Here is a 25063-nt window from a genome sequence, read left to right as displayed (position 1 = left end):
GAATGACTTTGTCCGAAGCATTTCTTCTTCATGCATGGAGGGCTTTTGATGTAACTTGGCACAATTATACACCATCATGAGACGAAGTGTCATGCACAGTTCCCTTTAGAATTACTTCCCTTTGTTGTTACTATAAATAGCTTATATTGTAACTTTTTCATTACTAGTTGTAGGGAAAAATCAAGACCACTTTTTTGTAGTACAACATGCATGCTACATCCAATTATGAGGTGTATTTTGACCAGTCTGTACCTGGTAAAGATTTTTGTGTGGACTTACAATTTTTTTTTTTAAGATTAACTTCCCTTAGTTGTTACTATAAATAACTTATATTGTAACTTTTTCATAACTGACCGTAGGGAAAAAACAAGACCACTTTTCTGTGGTACAACATAGATGTTACTTTCAAATTTTAGGTGTATTTTAAGGTATCTCTACCTGGTAAGGAGTTTTTTTGTGGACTTAGAAAAACAAATGACTTACAGTGATTACTAAACAACCACAAAATTAAAATTCCATTTGCAAATACAGGTGCTAGAGTAAAGAAATTTGCTGTGACGGGCATATATTGTGACATTCTGGCACTCTGGTTCATTTTGACAATTGGAGTTATAAGCCCTTTATAAGTGTGCATGAAGTTGGCCAAGACTACCGGTATTCCACGTTTTACGTTGAAAGAAATCAAAATTGGGAAATGGGTGACTTTTATTATAAGTATAACCACTTCTTTACCTTTTATATATACATGTATATATATCCTTATTGTTTATATATCGCGGGCTTAGCGCAAAACGGTTGTAACTTATATGAAATAAAGAAGGAGTTACAACCGTTTTGCGCTAAGCCCGCGATATGCACTCCTGCACATACAAATGGCTTACTATATGAAAGATAAAGAACAATAAGAAGACTTTTTGTTTCAAACATTTCTGTTTTTATTTGTTTACACAGCTATACATGCTCCTATCCCAGACAGCAGTATAAACCAGTCCATGTCATACACTAACACATTATGCTTTAACTCTGCCAATGTTGTTTGTAAGCTTCTCTGGTGATAGTAAGGCAGCAAGGTGGATCTGTTCTGCAGCAATAAACTATCGCCTAGCAACTGATTAACCAAAAAACTAAATCTGAATTGTGTTTAGAGATATTAGAACCTAATTAAAGTTATATTTCAGTAAAGGTCAAACTACAGCAAAATTAAGATTTCTTTATCAAAATGAAACCAATGCCAATAAAAAAAACAATGTTCTGCTGATTAATTGAAAACCTTCAAACATCATGCTTCAAACTTTTTTAACGTTTCTGGTAAATTTGTAAACTGATGGAAATCTATCATGCATGAAATTAGCAAGCTGTCCCAGAGCTCAAGTTCCTAAAAAGCTTCTAAATGTAAAATACCCACAATGATCTAAACTGTTATTCTCGTGATAGGTTTTATGGTTTAAACTTGTGTCTTTAAAACAGTGGTGTATACAAAGGTACAAAATTATTCCAGTGTTCTGAGACCAGATCCACCTGCTAAATGAAACATTTACATCGAAATGTAAAGTGAGAGCTACAGTTACGTACAACAACCAAAGTAAGGATGCAACCGGACATTTATCAGACCATGTCCATGATCTGAACTGATCCAATTCATTATGCTTCGTATGTATAAGTATATACCAACATTTAATTTTTCATGTCTATATTTATTCATAAATTGTAAGATTTTATAACCTGTTGCCTCCATGCAAAACTATTATATCTGCTCCTTCATATAAATACAGTTGGAATAGTTTTACGTCAAGGCAATGATTAATGCTTGGATTATGCAGTATCACACATGGGCAAATTAAGTAGCTTCTTAAATAGTAGTGATAAAGTCACAGAGGAAACATTAGATTATGTTGACAATGTTTGAGAAGAGAGAACAAAGTATTGCACATGTCCATTTATTGTTATCACAGAGACCCTCTGCTATCAGACTTTATTTCTTTACAAGAGTGACCAGCTCTTGCTGAAACATACAATCCTACATATTAAATTTAGCCATTTGTTTGTTTATGTTGTCTATTGCTTACAGATTATATAAAGTCAAAAGTAAAGCATTTTTTTTACTTGACTGCTTCAAATTAAAATAAATAATACAAAACCCTCCGAAGCAAATATCAGAAATAAACCCAAATTTTCAACGAAACATATTTGTAAAAAAAATTTCAAGAGCAAATTTGATTGCAGTATCCAGAAATAACTTTTTAAATCACAAAACATTTCATCAAAGCCCTCATTTTAACAAGCTATTGTAAAAATTGCTTTCAATGCAAGCAGTTTTGCGGCATGAACAGACCAGACACTGCAGAAGAAAAGCATGTTGTATTATAACCGAAAAGAGAGTGTGCACAGTAAATTTAACTTATAGTTATCATTTCAATAGACAAAATTTAATGAAATTACCAGCTAAAGCCTGTTACAGCATGTTTTTTTTAAAGTTCTATGTCCCCCTTGATCAAGTTCATACAGTAAAAAAAAAAAAAAATACAGAAAAATTTCTAAACATTGGTCTTATTGTTTTCTAGAACTATATAGATACATGTAAATGTCTAGTGCTACTACATATACAGGATCTCTGTTCTGCAATATCATGCTGCATTTCTTATAGACTGTATACATTCCATGAGGAAGTCTTTCAATAAAGGTTTAGACAACAAAACTTTTTAACAAATATCTATGTAAGTAGCAGAAGTATATATATCGATGAAAAATTCAACTTTGGATACATGGTTATTGTCAGCACTGTTTCAAGCATTGAATACATATGTGAATTGACTTCACTATAACTTGAACGGAAAGTAATGTTATATCATGTTAGGATATGAACAGAAAATGTAATGTATAAAACTCCTCGAAAGCCCTGTAGAGAACGTTTGTTCGTTGGGTTTAATGTCACACTAATACTATAGTATATGTCATATAGTGACTTTCCAGGTTTTGATGGTGGAGGAAGAACCCAGGTACTCAACCAGGGATTATTTCATCACAGACTGGCACCATAAGCCCGCTGGATGACTTCCTCTCATGAAAGAACTTTAGAACCCAAGAGAGGTTTCAAATCCACAGCGATGAGTTAAGTGACCATAACCACTCGTCCATAGAGGTCCCAAATGGACAAGGATCACTTTTGAAAATGACATAATGAATAGAAAATATGCTGAACAATCAGAGGGCAAAGACTGGAGAACTTACTGTGTGTTAAAATAAAAACCTGTTCCTAACCAATTGTTGATCTAGTTTCATACATTTTATGAAAAAATACAGTTTACTGTTTTTAATTGCAATATATTAAAACCCTGTTTATATACTCTAAATTCAAAACCTTATCTAAATTTGTATATGTCCCCCCCCCCCCCCACACCCCCACTTTTATTTTTTTTAAATAATATCAAATGTTTCATTTCTCCTTAATTAATATGCTTGTTAAAGCCATATTCATGGAAGTGTATGTACATATCACAATCATTGTTATATGAATAAAGATAAAACACATGTGTTACTTGAGCTCAACTTCACAACATCTATTTTCTCAAAGGGTCAATTTCACATGACAAGAATGAAGTTACCAGAAAAATATGTCATTTCAATGTGTACACAGAATTTTTAAGCACCCTGTAGAAAATTTTCACTATAAAAAGCTAATCATTGTTACCTCAGCTGACATGGATAACGTTAAAATTTCTGCATTATAGTTACAGTCACTGCCTGTTAAGTGTTTTTTTATTATATAAGGGACAACATTTGAATTAAATACTTAAAATGCATAAAGCAAGGTGTACCTTCAATGCAAAGTAACTGAATTAACGTCTGTCTCCTAAACAGTATGCTAGATGGAACTTGTACTGAAAATGCCTTCTTAAACAGACTGACTGATGATTACTTAGTAAATGAAGCCTTCTATATGTGTACAATGATATGAGAATGGAATTATAAGACACTGTGATCTTAAAATCTGTGTGGTAAAATGCAAACACTTATTTCTTCAACTCACACTTCTGGTGCATCTATGACATATTTTTGTATCCAAAGTTGAATTTAATTTTGATATACATATATATATATCAGAATGACATGTATGTAGATATGGAAGGAAAATACTTAAAGCAAATGATTGGCTGTAGTGAGACTATAGATAAATGTTGCCACATGAAGCAACACACATGTATATACTGGCTGACACTACAGTAGAACATTGAGCACTGTATATCACTGATGTACATGTCACACATAGCACTGGTAAATCACCACATACACATATACTTCATATCAAATCTCGTGCTGACTTCACATATAGTTTATTTCAATACATGTAACCACACTAGGTCTGTCTATTATAGACAATAATTTACACAGGATTTTTCATAGACATCTCGGGGGCCCATTACAGTGGAATTATGCACATGTCAGTATACAGGGACATCTAACATGTGACATCTTTTACGGTCAAAGAAATGACAGTCAAACGTAATGCATCAGATTCTCATTCTTAGCTAAAAACATGTCCTTGTTGTCAAAAGACATCATTAAAATAAAATCTTTAATATAAATTTAGATTAAATATATATATCATAAACCCATTAAATAGGTACACTTGAATTTAATCTTAGTCACTCTCAATATTTCACTAGAAATTGTCAACAAAATAAACCAGTATGGACAAAATTGGAAGTGGAAAAAACATCAAGATTTTAACAGCAAGTTGTTTACAGATGACAATAAATCATATATTTATAATATTACTATCTTAACATTTTTTCATGTCAACAAGACAAAATTCGATGTGATGTAACATTTTTTTTCTATTTCAAACCATGTGAAGTCAGCACCAAAATGACTGAAATTTATTGCAGCTAGTTTCACCTAACTGCTTTGTTTGCGAGCATGTGATCTGTAAGTTTTTGGCGGCAATGCTGGAATATCACTAGTATTTTCTCCATTGAAATTGAATATATTATCCAAGTTATCACTCCTGATTGAGTCTCTATCTCCATGGTAACGCGGTAATGTAGCACTATGCACCTGCATGTTTTGAACAGAAGCTATGGGCAATTGTGACACACTTTGCGTCCGTGATGTGACGGGTGGAACAGTTCGTGTTTGTGAAACTAGAGTAGGAGTTCTAGGCTGCACCCCTGTATTATACATAGAGTCCCGCCGTGGGGGTACAGGGGGCGGCTGATCATGATCTGTCCTAGGTGGAACTTGAGGGGGTTCAGGAGAACATCTATTAATGAACACATCACTACTAGCACTACTGGATGTTGAGTCACGAGTGTTTGTATTTCTCCTTCGTGGGGGGAGAGGGGGAGGAGGGGGCTGTAATGGAGGCAGTTCAGTGTCAGATACAAGAGAAACCAATTCAGCAGTTGGAACATTCGCACTTGGTGATGAAGTTGCTCCTGAAAAAGACAAAAAAAGTTTACCATTTCCTGAAAAACTATGAAATACAAGAGTGGCAAACCGTCACAATTTATATGCCTGTCACAGCAAATAACTTTTCAGTTTTAAAATACTCTTATTGAGCAAATCAGTAGAATACTCTACTTATTGAGCAAATCAGTCGTCAATTTTCACAAATTCAACTAATTCATGGACCTCCACTCTACAGCAACTAAGTCTTTCCACTTGATTATCAAACTTTGCCACGATAATATGCCCATATACATTCATACTGGATAAGAAATGCTTAGGTCATTAAGTAGATATTTTCAAAATTTTAAGAAATTCATGGGCAGTTATATAACACAAGAATGACTGAGAGTTTCCAGCTGTTTCTAGTCTCTAAGGCAATCCAGCTGGTTACTGAACTTGGCCAAGATATTATGCCCACTAAGACTGTGACCAAGTTTGATGAATACTGAGTAAAAACATTTCAAATTAGAGAATGCACAACAACTGTTGATGTCAACTGCTCGCTATAGGTGATCATGTTGAATGTCTCATTTCATGGTTGTATACAAATATTAACATTTTCTCCCAGAATAACTAGATGCTTTATCAGGCTTTAACAATTTTTTTTTATTGATATCAGCTATGTATGCATGTTCTGTTTACTTCTTCAGCCTTATGTCTGGTATCACTGAAGTCTTGCAAGGAATAAATTTACAATTCTTTCAATACATCAACATTATGGCATAAAGACAGTAAAATGAAGTGGTTCAAAATTGATCCTAAATCAAAGTAATTTCAAACAGACAACTATAAAGCAAAGTTATATACCCGGTACCTTTGCTGATTACAGATAGTAATAAGATGGTGAAACAAACCTTGGCCTAATGCCACAGTTGAAAAAACCCCATTATCGCCACCTGACACAGAGCAGGGACTTATGGGAGTGGTAGGAGTGGGCGGAGTCATACACTGAGGTGATTGTGATTCAGGATCCTCCTCTATCCTCTGGTATCCGGGAGCAGAAAATGCTGTGAATGGGAATGCATGACTTCTGGACTGTGCATCACTGCGGCGTGACATTGGACGAATGCCAGGTGACTTGATGGAATAATTAAACTTCTTAGGCTAAAAATATGATAAAGACATTAAATAAATCTGAAAATTATTTGAATAAATCTGAAAATTATTTGAATATCTAAGTCATATAACAAATGAAGATAAAACTAGAGGTGCTTTTGAGAAAAGCGCATGTCTCCCACAACTGCCTAATCATCTGAATAGTAAGTCAGTCTTTGTATACTGTTTGCGGCCTTTTGGTATACACATGTTGGAGTAACCGGTCTACAACACTGTATCGGTAATAATGTTCAAGGACCATAATTCCGAAGTGCCTGGGCCGATTTGGCTAGTTATCGAACTTGGCCGAGGACTAATTAGCAAACACATTTTTGTTCAAGTTTGGTGAAGATCGAATGAGAAATGTTCGCCTTAGAGTGCGGACAAGCTTTGTGACAGGCAGACACACACACAGACAGGAGTAAATCAATGTCTCCCACACCACTGTGTGGTGGGAGACATAACTATTGTTAAGCATTTTTCTTAAACATCTTTATGTTTCTTCCAAAATCAAATTTTATGTACATGTAGTTCAAAGGAAACAAGTAAGATGATAGGAAAAAAACTCATTTTCAGGTTATGCCATATTAAAATAGGAATCTTCATTTAGACAAGAATATTTGTAAACTGATATTTCTGTTATTGGATTAAACATCATACTGGCACAATTATTTGTTATATGGTGACTTTCCAGCTTATAAAGGAACCCCTCTGAATGTTGTTTCACACTTGGGTGTGCATCTCGGTAGAACCACCTACCTTCAACAAACCAGCTGGTTGGTTTCTTCACATGAAATCATTCTATACCAAAGAAGAGTTACAAACTAATAGCAATAAAGGGCAAGTGATCCAGTCAACAACGCCACCATTCAGCCCCAGAGGTCCCTAATCTGACATTCCTTTGCATCTCTAAGAGAGGTAAATTATAACTCCTTATTTCTGTTTACTACATACAATGTAGAAAACTGAATACTAATCTCAATAGGTCATGATGTTTACAATAAACACGGATATACATATAACAGAGATGTACTTACAAATTTTGGAATTTGTTTACTTCCTCTTGGTTCTATTTCCAATGATTTCTCATACAAATAATCATTGAAAGCCTTCTCATCTCTGCCTTCCAGCGGCTCTAAATTCTCGAAGAATTCCTGAAATTTAGTTAACACTTTTTTATCAATTCTATATTCTCAAAAAACTCTCTAAGATACCTTGTTTTAAAAAATTATAAATTCTCAAAGAATGTTTCAAACTACAAATATTTCTAAAAGAAATCCTGAAAGACACTGCAAATAAAACATATTTTGAGGCTATGAATTCTGTTAAGTATTTCCGCATAAATTAAGCATATTAAACTAAAATATCAAAGTTTAACAATAATTGAGCAATTCCTGCACATTAAATATACACCAGTTTATTACAATAATTAATTACAATTGTTCCTGTGGATGTGGCTTGACCTAACATGAAAGAAATTTCCACAAATGTCACTTCATTACGTACAACATGTCAGCTGGTTCTGACAGCTGGTACTGACAGCTTAACTATGGGAGAGTCAGTCTGTGACTATTTTATAACATAATGATTTAAACCACCAAGCATTAAAGCTATGCAAAACTTGCTTCCTACTTCTTTCTAGAATAATTTTGTTATTTTTGAAGGCTACTCATTGAACTGATGCTACTGGAAGTCCTCCACAAAAACAGAAATCTTCAAGCTTTGACCTTAGAATGGGCTTGGGATATATTTATGGTTCCCTTTATGTGGTCATTTGAATAATAAACATCTTTCTAGCAAAACTTCTGTCTTAAAGTGAACTAACATCTGATCAATTTTACAGCTATATAACATCAAAAAAAGCATTACCCGTATATCTGGCTCGACCTTGAGACAGTACGGCTGATTCTGATATTGCTGTATTTCCCCAGTGATTTCTGCAACTTTCCGTCTTTTACTAAAGTTTATGAGGCCTTCTTGGTCTCGTTTGAGAAAATCTGGATTTCCCTCTTCTGTCTTTAGAATGTTTGTTAAATACATTCCTGCAAACATTTGTTATGTTACTTACTTTTATAAATTTGTCAAAAATCAAAGATTTTATAAATTCATAAAAATGGTGGTAGACAAACTCGGAAACATTGCAAACGTCATAATACAGAATAAAACCTGAATGAATTCTGGATTTTGGTAAAACCCAAATATTATGGTAGAATGTTGTAAACCTGGTAAAATAAAGAATGACCAAACCCTAAAAAATTTGTTACACCTGGTAAATATTGCGCCAGACAGTAAGCTTAGATACAAAGGTCAAATTCACTGTATATTAGAACATTAATAGTATTTAATTACTATGGTAAAATATCGTTACTTAAAAGATTTCCAAGTTTAAGCTATAAAATCAGCATAACTTTAGAAGGATAGTTATGTTGCCAAATCACCTTTTGCCAGTTTATCATGATTACCATTTCCATACTCAGAATCCTGGCTTTATTCTGTGTTTTCCAGATCAATGACCTTAAGTCAAATACTGCATAATATAATTTTAAAACAGTTTGGAAGGCGTGATAACTCAGCATAGTAATGATATATAACACTTACCTAGGAATGGAACACATGGGGGATTTATGGAGCGTAACTTTTCAGTATACTTCTTGAAATGGTCCGAGTTCAACTCCTTTGACTCATTCATCAGCTTGATCAATCTGTGGTTTACCTCCTGAATAACAACAACAATAGGGAGGTTAACAACACCTCCTGAATAACAACAACAATAGGGAGGTTAACAACACCTCCTGAATAACAACAACAATAGGGAGGTTAACAACACCTCCTGAATAACAACAACAACAGGGAGGTTAACAACACCTCCTGAATAACAACAACAATAGGGAGGTTAACAACACCTCCTGAATAATGACAATAAGGACATTTCTACTATTAACAGGTATAAGACGAACAAACATATACATTTTACATGGATTTTAGTGTATTGTGATCAATGGTCTCCATTCAAGGACACAAATCAATACTTCAGGAGGACTGAATCTGACATTTTCTCTGGATGATGTAGAAAAGTCAGAGCAAAAATTTCCACATACTACTTTCATCTTATATATAAGATAATTACATGCCAAAGTTGCAATATTTTGACAGGTTCACTTTTTACACATTCTATCCCAATTAATGATGGTATGGTATTTTATAAAATGATCTCATTAATCTTTTCTTATTGGATTAAGGATACATGGGTTCCAGGGATATGCTAAGTGAATTCCTGCATTTAATGATAAAAGAGGCTGCCCTGAAATTGCCAGAAATGTCAGTATAGCATTTTAAATCAGTTGTTCGTGTACTACAGATTATTTTAGATTATTTTCTCTGACTCAACCAATAACACTGGAACTTACACTAAATGAATGTTCTAGTCTATGGACTGGAGCAGAGTTGAGGGCACTGACAACTTCTAGAACACCATTAAAGTTGTTTAGCTCCTGAAATACTGCCATTATCTCTATACAGCGACTTATTACAGCAACACGTTCCTCCAAATTCTCTGTCTCAATGATACACTTCTCCAACCAGAATGTTAACTGGAATACAAATAATGTGTTGTAAACATTAAACAATTTTAATCAAACATTTTACACAATGTGATAATGTATGAAATGGCCATAAACATTGGTCAAAGAGCTAGGTACACAGTATATATAGCAAAACTTAAATGACACAGAAAAAAACATTTAATGTACTTGAAATTTTAAAAGTATATTTTTACAATTTCGGTAAAAAAGAAAACTGTGTACACAAACATGAAAAGTTCAAAAATTCATTGTACAGGAATTTATAGCCAAGGCTAAGGCTGACAAACACCGCATACCATCATATCCAGCGTTTTAGAATTTAAACATAATTGCTAAGTTATAACAAGAGCTGTCTCCGTAGGATGACACATGCCCCCGATGACACTTTGAATGAATAGTTATGGCCGATGTTAGAGTTTGGGACCTTTGACCTACGGACCTGGGTCTTGCGCGCGACACATCGTCTTACTGTGTCACACATTCATGCATAGTTATTTTAAAATCCACGCATGAATGACAAAGATATAGACCGGACATGCCCATCAATGCACTATCATGAAAAATGATCTTTAACGTCTAAGTGTGACCTTGACCTTTGAGCTACGGACCTGGGTCTTGCGTGTGACACGTCGTCCTATTGTGGTACACATTCATGCCAAGTTATTTGAAAATCCATCCATCGATGACAAAGATATGGACCGGACACGCCCATCAATGCACTATCCTTTAACGTCTAAGTGTGACCTTGACCTTTGAGCTACGGACCTTGGTCTTGCGCACTGCACGTCATCTTACTGTGGTACACATTCATGCCAAGTTATTTGAAAATCCATCCATCGATGACAAAGATATGGACCGGACACGCCCATCAATGCACTATCCTTTAACGTCTAAGTGTGACCTTGACCTTTGAGCTACGGACCTGGGTCTTGCGCACTGCACGTCGTCTTACTGTGGTACACATTCATGCCAAGTTATTTGAAAATCCATCCATCGATGACAAAGATATGGACCGGACACGCCCATCAATGCACTATCCTTTAACATCTAAGTGTGACCTTGACCTTTGAGCTACAGACCTGGGTCTTGCGCACTGCACGTCGTCTTACTGTGGTACACATTCATGCCAAGTTATTTGAAAATCCATCCATCGATGACAAAGATATGGACCGGACACGAAAATTGCGGACAGACCGACAGACTGACAGACCGACAGACAGACAGACGGTTCAAAAACTATATGCCTCCCTTCGGGGGCATAAAAAGAATACTGACTAACAATTATTTCAAACATTCTGTATCTTTTGTTATCTTTTTTAATTAAACTACATGAATATATTCAAATCTGCCGGTACTTACACTGTTGGAGAATTCAATCATTTTGAGAAGATTTGGAGATGTTTTATTCTTCGTGTTTTTCATCCAAACACTTCCGACAAGTTCTGACGGCTGGACTGCCCGATACAAGTCAAATTCTAGTAAAGTAACCTGTCGAGCTATTTCTATGGGATGTAACTACAAAAACAATAACACAGAAATATCAATTGGAAAATTTCCCATGAGATTTTTTTTTTTTACCTTAAACTGATATTATTTCATATTCATAAGATCTTATGTCTTATCCTTGGATTAACCAGACTTACTTTGTACAACAAAAAAACCCTCAAAACCTGTACATACTTAAAAAAGGTTCTCAAAGTATTCATTAAGCACTCACTTAACTAGTTCAACAAATAAGACACATATTCAAACAAAAGGCTTAAATGGGCCTAAGTTGCACGCCTAAGCTTTTACATTTTTTAGCTCTGGTAGCCCTTAGAATGGGCAAAGCGGAGCCAGTTAAAAATCTAAAACAGGACCTTACAATGAAGATCCATTAAGTGGTTCAAGAGAAGTTATTTAAAGTTTTTTCCTCCTATTAGCTCTGAGCCCATACTCATCATATTTAAAACTTGAAATTCAGACTCAGACTTATGAATGGTAAATATGCAAGTTGTCATTACTTTGTTAATAGCATGTCTATATTTATGAAACCTGATACTGAATGAAAAATCAAGCTAAATTTCATTACTCTCTCAGCTCATGTAACAATGTACAAAAACAGAATTAAACATTTGAGAGTTTCACACTTCAAACACTGATGAACATGGGCCCTAATGTCAAGCATAACTGTTTGAACAATCTTGAGAGATCAAAACAAGGCTGCTTCTGACCAAGTTTGGTGTAATTCTGACCAGAAGTTTCAGATGAGAAGATATTTAAGTAAAAATTTTCACAGAGGATGAAGGCTTCAATCAACTCTCAATCCAACCATACTTACAGATCACCCTAACAAAAATTAGATGAGCTAAAATGTTTAATATTTTATAGAGAATAAAACCAAGTGATAAATCCTACCATTAAGAGATCAAACTCTTTTTTATTGTGTGTAAGATGCCACTCTATTGTGGGTGGTGTTTTCTGGTATGTGAACTCTCGTCCTGCATTTGGAAATTCCGTCTGAAAAAGCAACAGATTAATCTAGAGTCTTGTTTCATTCGCACAAACCTAGATCAGGCAAACACCCCCTCCACTCATTTAACAACCAATCTAGGCAAAATCCTTGTAAAATACATTTATTTGATCTTGAATCACTTTAATATGAATGGCTGGACTCTCAAACTCTACCTCCTGTACCAATGACTGTATAATAGGGTAGATAACTATATTTGAACAACAGAAGGTAGGGGTCACATCTCAATCACAAGTAACAGTTTGTGTAGAAATAAATATAATAGAGCCATAAAAGTATGGGAATTTGTACTACGACTGCTGAAATCTTGAATATCAGAAATGTAATTTTCATCCAAAGTCTAGATTTAAATAAACTATATGATTATCAATAACACTGTTATGACAGCATACTTTCAATATATTTACCCTTCTCTGTATAACTTTTAAAATAGAATCAGCCATTTTTTTCATGGCCTTGCCCTTGACTGTGTCTAGAAACTGTTTTAACTTCTCCAGAAGACTGGAATCTCTTTCAAAGTCATAGAAGTGGTGATCTACCCAGTGCCGTAACACATTAACCACCCTGTAAAAAAAGAATATATAGTCTTCTAAATTCAGATATTTCATATCATTTTAAAGGAAATTCAGAGAGCTAATGAAGGTGTGTTTCCCTCTATTACTGCACTCCAAATCTCTTACTCTAGATAATTTGAATTTAGTTTATTCTATTTAAATTCATTTTAGATTGGTTGTGAAGCGAGCTCTGTAACTTATTTTAATCATTATTGACACCCCGTTCCTGAATCTACTGCCACAGGGAATGAGAAAAGAGAGATGTCAGTTTCCATTTTAAATGCCGAGTGCCAAGCAAGAGAGCTACTGGTACCATTTTTTTGTCTTTTGTATGATGTGGTTGGGGATCAATTTGTTTGTTTTGGGTTTTACGCCGTTTTCAACAGTATTTCAGTTATGTAACGGCGGGCAGTTAACCTAACCAGTGTCCCTGGATTCTGTACCAGTACAAACCTGTTCTCCGCAAGTAACTGCCAACTTCCCCACATAAATTATCAGAGGTGGAGGATGGATGATTTCAGACACAATGTCTTTTATCAAATCGTCACGGAGAACATACGCCCCGCCCGGGGATCGAACCCACAAGCTCATGCACTTGACGCTCTACCAAAAGGCTATCAAATCAGTCTTACTAGGCTGTAGAAGTGGTCTAATTTTTTAATTGGAGTTCTAGATGAAACAAGAGGACCATGATGGTCCTGAATCGCTCACCTCTTCCCACATGACCCAGTTTTGAGTATGACGTCGTTTTTTTCTATTATTTGACATAGTGACCTAGTTTTTGAGCTCATGTGACCCAGTTTTGAACTTGACCTAGATATTATCAAGATATAAATTCTGACCAATTTTCATGAAGAGCCACTGAAAAATATGGTCTCTAGAGAGGTCACAAGGTTTTTCTATTATTTGACCTATTGACCTAGTTTTCGAAGGTACGTGACCCTGTTTTGAACTTTACCTAGATATCATCAAGGTGAACATTCTCACTAATTTTCATGAAGATCTCATGAAAAATATGGCCTCTAGAGAGGTCACAAGGTTTTTCTATTTTTATACCTACTGGCCTAGTTTTTGACCGCACGTGACCCAGTTTCGAAACTGACCTAGATATCATCAAGGTGAACATTCAGATCAATTTTCATGAAGATCTTGTGAAATATATGGCCTCTAGAGAGGTCACAAGGTTTTTCTATTTTTAGACCTACTGACCTAGTTTTTGAAGGCACGTGACCCAGTTTCGAACTTGACCTGGAATTTATCAAGATGAACATTCTGACCCATTTTCATAAAGATCCCATGAAAACTGTGACCTCTAGAGATGTCACAAGGAAAAGTTTACGGACGCACACACGGACGACGGACGCTGCGCGATCACAAAAGCTCACCTTGTCACTTCGTGACAGGTGAGCTAAAAAAACAACAGATGCAGCTATTCTAAAATCAAATGAAGTCTATCAGGGAAATAAAGAGTATGTGAAAGAAGTGTTGACCACAGAATTTGTGGTAGTGTAAATCCATGACATTAAATCCTAACATACAAATTTTACAATCTTTGAAATCTACTAACTGAAGCCCTCTAAAATAATTATGTTACCCTAAGAATGAAATTCTATATCAATGAATTTCAAATTAATTGAGATCACAATAACTTATAAATTTTCAACGTTCGACATTATATTATAACACATTTCAAAAGTGAGTATGTTGATGAATTCACTTAAATGATGATCCTACATTCTATTAACAGTAACTCACCGAAATTGCACAGGTTTGACGTATTCCTTGCGGAATCTTTTGAGATCATCCCTCAACTGTAAATTGTCATTGTTATCAGCTACCATCTCAGGATCCATCTCTATATCAGGAATCTTAAACCTGTAAACAATTCAATAAATTTCAATCACTAAATTTTTCTAAAAAGAGTGCAAAAATGATAGGTGTCATAATAATTTAAAGTAATTATGCATGCTTTACATCTGCAAGTCAATTATCAAAGTTCAACCAGAGTTTTCTCAGCTTCTTTTTGATTCATACATTATCTGCAAAATTAAATGGATTACAAAAGAAAATTCAAAGCTAAGTGCAGGATATCTCAGACTTGTGATATGGACAGCATGCATGTGATACATAACAATTTTCCAGATATACTTTACAATATATTCTATCATTTTGTTAAATACAAAATGTACCTTTCAATGAGCATCTCAAGTAACTGTTTAGGACTGCAGAATGACCTATATGTGGTAAGAAAGGTTCGCACAAACTTTGGATCAGCATACATATGATATGTGAGACGTTCCACCAATTTTATAAGGGTCCCGCCCTTAATTAGTGGACTCTCGCCTGGGGCCGCTGGCTGATCCTCAAATACAATATTATTCTCTGAATCCTCTACTGCAAAACTGAAATAAAGAAAATATGACATAAATGACTTTTCTTCCATTTGATTTTTCATTGCATCTAATTTAACCAGATTTTTAGTCCCTCTAATTACATGAACATGAAGTTTATTTTTATCAGACATAGCATCTGCAAGCAAGGGCAGATGAAGCATGTGGTTATAACTGTCTTGAAAGGCATGTTATTCAAATTTGAAACCCACTGATTTATGACAACACCAAGAACTTTTGTAAAATATATACATACTTTGTTAAAGTATAATTTAATTTGCATAGAAATGTTTGTTTCTTTCAAAAATGGGATTTTATCTGACCTAGTGAGGCTACTTCCTGGTACAGGAATACAGAAATTATTTTTTGAGCAAAATGTTTGAACTTAAGGTAGTTCTGAACGTTTGGATCGAAATTTTTTCTACAATGTAGAATTTGATTAAACTCTGATTTTTCAAAACTTCATAATATACCTAGAAAATTCAGCAAATAAAAAAGATAGGGTCGTGTGCTTGATTTTTTGCTAGACTGATTTGAAAAATTTGGACCTCATGCAATATTTCATAATGGGAGTCTATGGGAAAATCATAACTTTCATAACATTTTCAAAAATAGAATTTTTTCTACAATGTAGATTTTGATGAAACTTCTCACGTTAGTTAATAAACATATGGCCTATAATTTGGTGAAATAAAATATATAGGTCCGTGTGCTTATTTTTGAGGTATGTGATCATGATTAAAGTGAACCGGACATTTCACGCTAATTTTAAGACATTATTTTGATTTTTTAACGTGCCATATGTTTTGACATCATATTTTGACTTTAGAAATATAGCAACAGTGCCATTGTAATAAATTTACTCACAGGTTTCGATTAATTCATAAATTGATTTTCATTTCCGTACGCCGAATCCAGGCTTTATTCTACGTTTTCCGGATAAATGACGTTACGCCATCACTTCCGGTTTTTCAAACGTGCAGAACTACCTTAACAAATACAAATGGCAACAAGTCTTAATAAGGTCAGGTAAAGATATGACAGCTTTAAGAGCATATTTCACAAACAGAATGTATTTGTTACCTATACTCCTCAGGAGTTGGCAGTTTTAATGGAGTTTGTTTTTCCTCTTCTCTTAATATTGTGTCTAGCTGTCTCTCCAACATACTGCAATAAAAATAAAAGTTGACTTGCATGGCTACCAACCAATACCCAATTTTCATTCTTTATGATACAAGAGGACCATGATGGTCCTGAATCGCTCACCTATCCCCACATGACCCAGTGTTGAACTGAGTATGACGTCGTTATATCTATTATTTGACATAGTGACCTAGTTTTTGAGCACATGTGACCTAGATATCATCAAGATAAAACATTCTGACCAATTTTCATGAAGATCCATTGTAAAATATGGCCTCTAGAGAGGTCACAAGGTTTTTCTATTATTTGACCTAATGACCTAGTTTTTGAAGGCACGTGACCCACTTTTAAACTTGACCTAGATATCATCAAGGTGAACATTCTCACCAATTTTCATGAAGATCTTGTGAAAAATATGGCCTCTAGAGAGGTCACAAGGTTTTTCTATTTTTCGACCTACTGACCTAGTTTTTGATCACACGTGACCCAGTTACGAACCTGACCTAGATATCATCAAGCTGAACATTCTCACCAGTTTTCATGAAGATCCATTGAGAAATATGGCCTCTAGAGAGGTCACAAGGTTTTTCTATTTTTAGACCTACTGACCTAGTTTTTGACCCCACGTGACCCAGTTTCGAACCTGACCTAGATATCATCAAGGTGAACATTCCGACCAATATTCATGAAGATCTCATGAAAAATATGGCCTCTAGAGAGGTCACAACACACGGTTTTTCTATTTTTAGATCTACTGACCTAGTTTTTAACCCCACGTGACCCAGTTTCGAACTTGATCTAGATATCATCAAGGTAAACATTCTGACCAATTTTCCTGAAGATCCATTGAAAAATATGGCCTCTAGAGAGGTCACAAGGTTTTTCTATTTTTAGACCTACTGCCCTAGTTTTTGACCGCACGTGACCCAGTTTCGAACTTGACCTAGACATCATCAAGGTGAACAGTCTGACCAATTTTCATGAAGATCCATTGAGAAATATGGCCTCTAGAGAGGTCACAAGGTTTTTCTATTTTTAAACCTACTGACCTAGTTTTTGATCCCACATGACCCAGTATCGAACTTGACCTAGATATCATCAAGATGAACATTCTGACCAATATTCATGAAGATCTCATGAAAAATATGGCCTCTAGAGAGGTCACAAGGTTTTTCTATTTTTAGATCTACTGACCTAGTTTTTACCCCCACGTGACCCAGTTTCGAACTTGACTTAGATATCATCAAGCTGAACATTCTGACCAATTTTCATGAAGATCCATTGAGAAATATGGCCTCTAGAGAGGTCACAAGGTTTTTCTATTTTTAGACCTAATGACCTAGTTTTTGACCCCATGTGACCCAGTTTCGAACTTGACCTAGATATCATCACGGTGAACATTCTGACCAATATTCATGAAGATCTCATGAAAAATATGGCCTCTAGAGAGGTCACAAGGTTTTTCTATTTTTAGTCCTACTGACCTAGTTTTTGAAGGCACGTGACCCAGTTTCAAACTTGACCTAGATATCATCAAGATGAACATTCTGACCAATTTTCATGAAGATCTTGTGAAATATATGGCCTCTAGAGAGGTCACAAGGTTTTTCTATTTTTAGACCTACTGACCTAGTTTTTGATGGCACGTGACCCAGTTTCGAACTTGACCTAGATATCATCAAGCTGAACATTCTGACCAAATTTCATAAAGATCCCATGAAAAATGTGACCTCTAGAGTGGTCACAAGCAAAAGTTTACGGACGCACGGACGACGGACGCCGCGCGATCACAAAAGCTCACCTTGTCACTTTGTGACAGGTGAGCTAATAAAGAAATTCAGTAATTCTCTATTGGAAAAAGATCACTTACATTATAAAGCAAATGAGATCTAACATACTGTAAAATCATTTAATTTCGTGGGCATGAAATTTCGTGGTTTTTGTCAAGATGGCAATTTCATGGGGATATGAATTCGTGGATTTCAATTTTTGAACATAAAATGAATGGGAATTTTACACGTTCATTGGGATCAAATTTCGTGGATTGACTCAACCACAAAATCCACGAAAATTAATCCCCCACGAATATTAATGATTTCACAGTATATGTTCAGCATTTACATTGTACATCATGAAGTGACCTTCACATTAACCAATTCAGCATGAGGCATCACACATTTCAGATCAGGAGCATCCTTTATTACAGAGAACAAGCTTTTCCCTAACTGAGGTTGTGGATGCCTTACACAACTTGCAAGTACCTGACAACTTCCTAACATAAAACAAGAGATTACAGTACAAATGACTTTTTACGTATCCTATCCCGAGTAACTTTATTTGGGATCAAACGCATGCTACTGCCTTGCAGAACATAAACTTTTATTTTCAGACTAGTTCAAACAGACACTAAGGTATAAAATAACGCATTATGTTACCTTCTAGTTTGAAGTGATATGAGAGCAGCCATCCAGTTGCTTTTTTCCTCTGGTGTCTTGGCAACCAGTAATACATGGTTACTGTGGTCTTTGGCTTGTAATTCAAATGCGTTCTTATAATCTGAAAATAAATGAAAAGCCATATTAAGCAACGCAAATCTCAGTTTCATAACTTTAACATTGTGTACCTTTATGCCAACAACTTCCCTCCTGAAACAAGAAATGTAGAAATTCCATGAAAATCTGGTTTTTAAAAAACAAAATTCCACAACCCATACCCTGCTAAATTTCTTTAATGAACTTGTCAATCTTTCAGTTTGGACAGTACCATTAACTGTTGAAAGGGGCGCTTACCAAAAAGGTACTGACTGAATGGCGAACGTGCAAGCTGATCATGATCTACACTGGTCGCAAAGGCAGAACCAATCATGTCCAGCTTGATAAGGGTTAAAGTAACAGTGTCCCTAATCTAACAGTGACCTTGACACAAATCAATCTTTCAACCTCTCTATACTATTAACATACTAAGTTCCAACTTTATATATATCTCATGCTTAGTTTTTGAGAGGAAAACATTCTTCTATTTTTAGTAACTGTGATCCCAAATACAATCCAAAGCTCATTCTTTATGTACTTCCCTCTTATTTTAAATGTACAGCTAACTGCTCTGCCTCCCTCCTATTTTAAATGTACAGCTAACCGCACAGTCTCCACTCTGCCTCCCTCTTATTTTAAATGTACAGCTAACCGCACAGTCTCCACTCTTTCTCCCGTTATTATACATGTACAGCTTACCATCACAGTCTTCTTTATCCCGTACTTCTATTTTTCTGATGTTAAATTTCTCCTTCAGTTTAAATTCTCCCTGTGGTTGAGACACAGATGTTCTGCGGAGGTTCTGTTTGCACAGCACAATCAGGGCATCAAACAAGAATACATGTCGTTCAGTGTTCTTACCACGAGCATGCTTCATTAACACACCATCTAGAATATACAACAAACATTGTTGTGGATGCTAGCAAACATTTTCTTGAAAGAATGATAAAGATAGCAAATTTCATAAAGATCCTTTAGAATACTCATAAAGAATAAAAAATCTAAAGTTTAATGGACTAATACATAAACAAGAGGACCATGATGGTCCTGAATCGCTCACCTATCCCCACATGACCCAGTGTTCAACTGAGTATAACGTCGTTATTTCTATTATTTGACATAGTGACCTAGTTTTTGAGCACATGTGACCTAGATATCATCAAGATAAAAAATTCTGACCAATTTTCATGAAGATCCATTGAAAAATATGGCCTCTAGAGAGGTCACAAGGTTTTTCTATTATCTGACCTAATGACCTAGTTTTCGAAGGCACGTGACCCACTTTTAAACTTGACCTAGATATCATCAAGGTGAACATTCTCTCCAATTTTCATGAAGATCTCAAGAAAAATATGGCCTCTAGAGAGGTCACAAGGTTTTTCTATTTTTCGACCTACTGACCTAGTTTTTGACCGCACATGACCCAGTTACGAACCTGACCTAGATATCATCAAACTGAACATTCTCACCAATTTTCATGAAGATCCATTGAGAAATATGGCCTCTAGAGAGGTCACAAGGTTTTTTCTATTTTTAGACCTACTTACCTAGTTTTTGACCCCATGTGACCCAGTTTCGAATTTGACTTAGATATCATCAAGATGAACATTCTGACCAATATTCATGAGAATCTCATGAAAAATATGGCCTCTAGAGAGGTCACAAGGTTTTTCTATTTTTAGATCTACTGACCTAGTTTTTAACCCCACGTGACCCAGTTTCGAACTTGACCTAGATATCTTCAAGGTAAACATTCCGACCAATTTTCATGAAGATCCATTGAAAAATATCGCCTCTAGAGAGGTCACAAGGTTTTCCTATTTTTAGACCTACTGACCTAGTTTTTGACCGCACGTGACCCAGTTTCGAACTTGACCTAGATATCATCAAGGTGAACATTCTGACCAATTTTCATGAAGATCCATTGAGAAATATGGCCTCTAGAGAGGTCACAAGGTTTTTCTATTTTTAGATCTACTGACCTAGATTTTGACCCCACATGACCTAGTTTCAAACTTGACCTAGATATCATCAAGGTGAACATTCTGACCAATATTCATGAAGATCTCAAGAAAAATATGGCCTCCAGAAAGGTCACAAGGTTTTTCTATTTTTAGATCTACTGACCTAGTTTTTAACCCCACGTGACCCAGTTTCGAACTTGACCTAGATATCATCAAGATGAACATTCTGACCAATTTTCATGAAGATCCATTGAGAAATATGGCCTCTAGAGAGGTCACAAGGTTTTTCTATTTTTAGACCTAATGACCTAGTTTTTGACCCTATGTGACCTAGTTTCGAACTCGACCTAGATATCATCAAGGTAAACATTCTGACCAATATTCATGAAGATCTCATGAAAAATATGGCCTCTAGAGAGGTCACAAGGTTTTTCTATTTTTAGATCTACTGACCTAGTTTTTAACCCCACGTGACCCAGTTTCGAACTTGACCTAGATATCATCAAGATGAACATTCTGACCAATTTTCATGAAGATCCATTGAGAAATATGGCCTCTAGATAGGTCACAAGGTTTTTCTATTTTTAGACCTACTGACCTAGTTTTTGACGGCACGTGACCCAGTTTCGAACTTGACCTAGATATCATCAAGGTGAACACTCTGACCAATTTTCATGAAGATCTTGTGAAATATATGGCCTCTAGAGATGTCACAAGGTTTTTCTATTTTTAGACCTACTGACCTAGATTTTGACGGCACGTGACCCAGTTTCGAACTTGACCTAGATATCATCAAGATGAACATTCTGACCAACTTTCATAAAGATTCCATGAAAAATGTGACCTCTAGAGTGGTCACAAGCAAAAGTTTACGGACGCACGGACGGACGACGGACACCGCGCGATCACAAAAGCTCACCTTGTCACTTTGTGACAGGTGAGCTAAAAAATTTTATCCAAAGAACAGTCTTGAAAGAGTGTACAGTTTACAGCTTTATTACATGAAAAGAGGAATAATACATACCTAGAATAAATTCGCTACAACTCTGCCAAATGTCTCTTCCTTCCCAGCCGTCTATACTTTTTTGTAGTTCTGACATTTTCTGTACAACAGCCTGACGACCAGTTCTACCCTGTAACCTCAATGATGTCTCCCTACATAAACAGGAAAGCATGATATAGCAAACATAACGTAAAACAATCCAATTTATTAAGTTAACATTACGTATGTGTAACTCACGGAAGTACTTTTTTTTCTTTTTAAAGTGTTAGCTGAACCGATCTATTAAGTAATCTTAGTACAGTGAAACATTGAACACTCAAGGCTACACGAGAACAAGTAAAATGCTCGAGTTAAAACAGTTGGGGACCACATGTATTGCTGGTGTCAGTCAACGTGTTTGAGCCATTAATGCTTGAGAAAGGGTTTTTGCACTGTACATCTTAGTGTTGGCTATAAAAAATTGCAAGTCAGACTGGTACAGTAATCAGCCTTGTAAATATTTGAGCCGCAACATGAGAAAACCAACATAGTGCATTTGCGACCAGCATGGATCCAGACCAGCCTGCGCATCCGCACAGTCTGGTTAGGATCCATGCTGTTTGCTAACGGTTTCTCTAATTGTAATAGGCTTTGAAAGCAAACAGCATGGATCCTGACCAGACTGCGTGGATGCGCAGGCTGTCTAAATCCATGCTGGCCGCAAACGCACAATGTTGGTTTCCCCATCAAGCGGCTCAAAAATTTTCTTTTCTGAACAAAATAAACTAACTTACCAGGGTTTCTTTTTTGCCAGACTGCCAGAGAATTTATTCTCCATGAGATATTTGATAGGAGCTAACAGACCACTAGCTTGCTCCAAACATTCACTGTCTTCTTCATTGGGACTAGTAGCTATTAAAGCCTGTATACAAAACAAAACTGACATGAATTCAAATCTGTGTCACCAATTTCAAAGGTGGTCAATCGCATTTAAGCAACATTTTAAGGTATTTTTTACATCACATATTATGTAGCAGATTTACATATGGAACAAAAAGCTACAGCTGTTACAGTATTTAAAAAATTGGACCTAAACAAAAGTGTTTACCAAGGAATTCCAATTTTCCAAGTATAAAAAGGGTCATAATTCTGACAAATGGAAGTAATAGTAATAGTTATTTCCCAACATACTCAACTAATGATGACAAACAAGTCTTCAAAGTTTCTCAGCAATTGCTCTTATACTTTGAAAATGTAACCTGTATTGAGTGCTAAGTAGTGCAACCTGTATTGAGTGCTAAGAGTGCTAAGTTAGCATAAATAAGTGTAAATGATAAGATGTTAAAGTTTCCAACAAATTCATTACTTCACCAAAATCTGATTAACCCTCTCTGAAATGGCTACATATTTAACCTTGAACTGTGTCAACCACAATTCTAGTTTAAACTAGAAGATGCTTTTGTAGAAAAGTGCATGTCTCCCCCAATGCATAGTAGTAATAGGCAAGAAGTCAATAGGGGACAGGAGCAAAAGTCCAAGAGACACCAATGACTGGCTGCAATAGGGATCATCTACTCAGCATGTCCAACCATCCAAAGAAGTTTCAACATTCTGGGCCTCGTGGTTCTCAAGCTATGGAATGGAAATGGTCTTCCATGTTCTAGCCCCTGTGACCTTGACCTTTGATTAAGTGACCCCAAAATCAATAGGGGTCATCTACTGTGCATGTCCAATCATCCTATGAAGTTTCAACATTCTGGGCCAAGTCATTGATCGGATCAAGTTTTCCATGTTAAGGCTCCTGTTACCTTGACCTTTGCTCAAATAAGCCCAAGGGGTCATCCCCTAAGTCCTATCGGCCTATAAAGTTTGAAGGTATTGGGTCAAATGGTTCTTAAGTTATAGATACGAAACGGTTTTCTGGCCCCTGTGACCTTGAACTTTGATCAAGTGACCCAAAAGTCAACAAGGACCATCTACTCTACATTTTCAATCATCCTATGAAGTTTCAACATTCTGGGTCAAGCTGTTCTAAAGTTATTGATCAGAAACAGTTTTCCCTGTTCAGGCCCCTGTGGCCTTGACCTTTGATCAAGTAAACCCAAAAATCAAAGGGGTCATCTACTTCATAAGCCCTATCAACCAATGAAGTTTCAAGGTTCTTTGTCAAATGGTTCTCCAGTTATTGATTGAAAATGAAGTGTGACAGGCATATGGCCCCTATGACCTTGACCTTTGATGAAGTGACCCCAAAAACAATAGGGGTCATCTACTCTGCAAGTCCTATCACCCTATTAAGTTTGAAGGTTCTGGGTCAAATGGTTGTCAAGTTATTGATCAGAAATGTCCATGTTCTGGTCCCTTTGACCTTTAATTGAGTGACCCCAAAATCAATAGGGATCATATAATCTGCAAGTCCAATCATCCTATAAAGTTTCAACATTCTGTGTCAAGTGGTTCTCAAGTTATTGATCGGAAAGGGTTTTCCATGTTCTGGCCCCTGTGACCTTGACCTTTGATGGAGTAACCCCAAAAACAATAGGGGTTGTCTACTCCATAAGCCATACCACCCTTTGAAGTTTGAAGGTTCTAGATCAAATGGTTCTCCAGTTACTGATAGGAAACGAAGTGTGATGGATGGACGGCGAGGGCAAAAACAATATGTCTCCCCCTGGGGGGGGGGGGGTACATAATTAATGCATGTCGCTAAATATGGGGGTAAGGGGGGGATCAATTGTAAAAGGAATGACTTTATAAGTCCATCAAAATAATACTGGAACACTAGGTTTGGTAATAGATTTGAATATTTTCAAAGGTGGACGGATAGCTCAGTGGTTTGCACACTGGCCTTCCAATCCTGAGG

General features: G+C 35.9%; 1 protein-coding gene across 1 annotated transcript in view; it reads right to left on the bottom strand.

Moving 5' to 3' along the window:
* Nucleotides 1–911: 911 nt before the first annotated feature.
* LOC123530053 (son of sevenless homolog 1-like) overlaps nucleotides 912–25063 on the bottom strand; it is a 40018-nt gene continuing 15866 nt past the window's right edge. Inside the window, exons 9-24 of the mRNA XM_045310744.2 lie at nucleotides 22995–23122; nucleotides 22243–22373; nucleotides 19954–20142; nucleotides 19159–19279; nucleotides 16664–16747; nucleotides 15380–15592; nucleotides 14946–15065; nucleotides 13044–13200; nucleotides 12522–12623; nucleotides 11484–11639; nucleotides 9951–10133; nucleotides 9142–9259; nucleotides 8413–8585; nucleotides 7581–7697; nucleotides 6303–6552; nucleotides 912–5435 (exon numbers count right to left, since the gene is read on the bottom strand). Coding sequence (XP_045166679.1) covers nucleotides 4897–5435; nucleotides 6303–6552; nucleotides 7581–7697; nucleotides 8413–8585; nucleotides 9142–9259; nucleotides 9951–10133; nucleotides 11484–11639; nucleotides 12522–12623; nucleotides 13044–13200; nucleotides 14946–15065; nucleotides 15380–15592; nucleotides 16664–16747; nucleotides 19159–19279; nucleotides 19954–20142; nucleotides 22243–22373; nucleotides 22995–23122 — 2781 coding nt within the window. The 3' untranslated portion in view covers nucleotides 912–4896. The remainder of the gene's footprint in view (nucleotides 5436–6302; nucleotides 6553–7580; nucleotides 7698–8412; nucleotides 8586–9141; nucleotides 9260–9950; nucleotides 10134–11483; nucleotides 11640–12521; nucleotides 12624–13043; nucleotides 13201–14945; nucleotides 15066–15379; nucleotides 15593–16663; nucleotides 16748–19158; nucleotides 19280–19953; nucleotides 20143–22242; nucleotides 22374–22994; nucleotides 23123–25063) is intronic.

Source organism: Mercenaria mercenaria, chromosome 1 (genome assembly GCF_021730395.1).
Source record: "Mercenaria mercenaria strain notata chromosome 1, MADL_Memer_1, whole genome shotgun sequence".
Taxonomy (NCBI): Eukaryota; Metazoa; Mollusca; class Bivalvia; order Venerida; family Veneridae; genus Mercenaria; species Mercenaria mercenaria.
The sequence above is the reverse complement of the archived record's forward strand: the minus strand, read 5'-3'. Positions and strand labels throughout refer to the sequence as shown.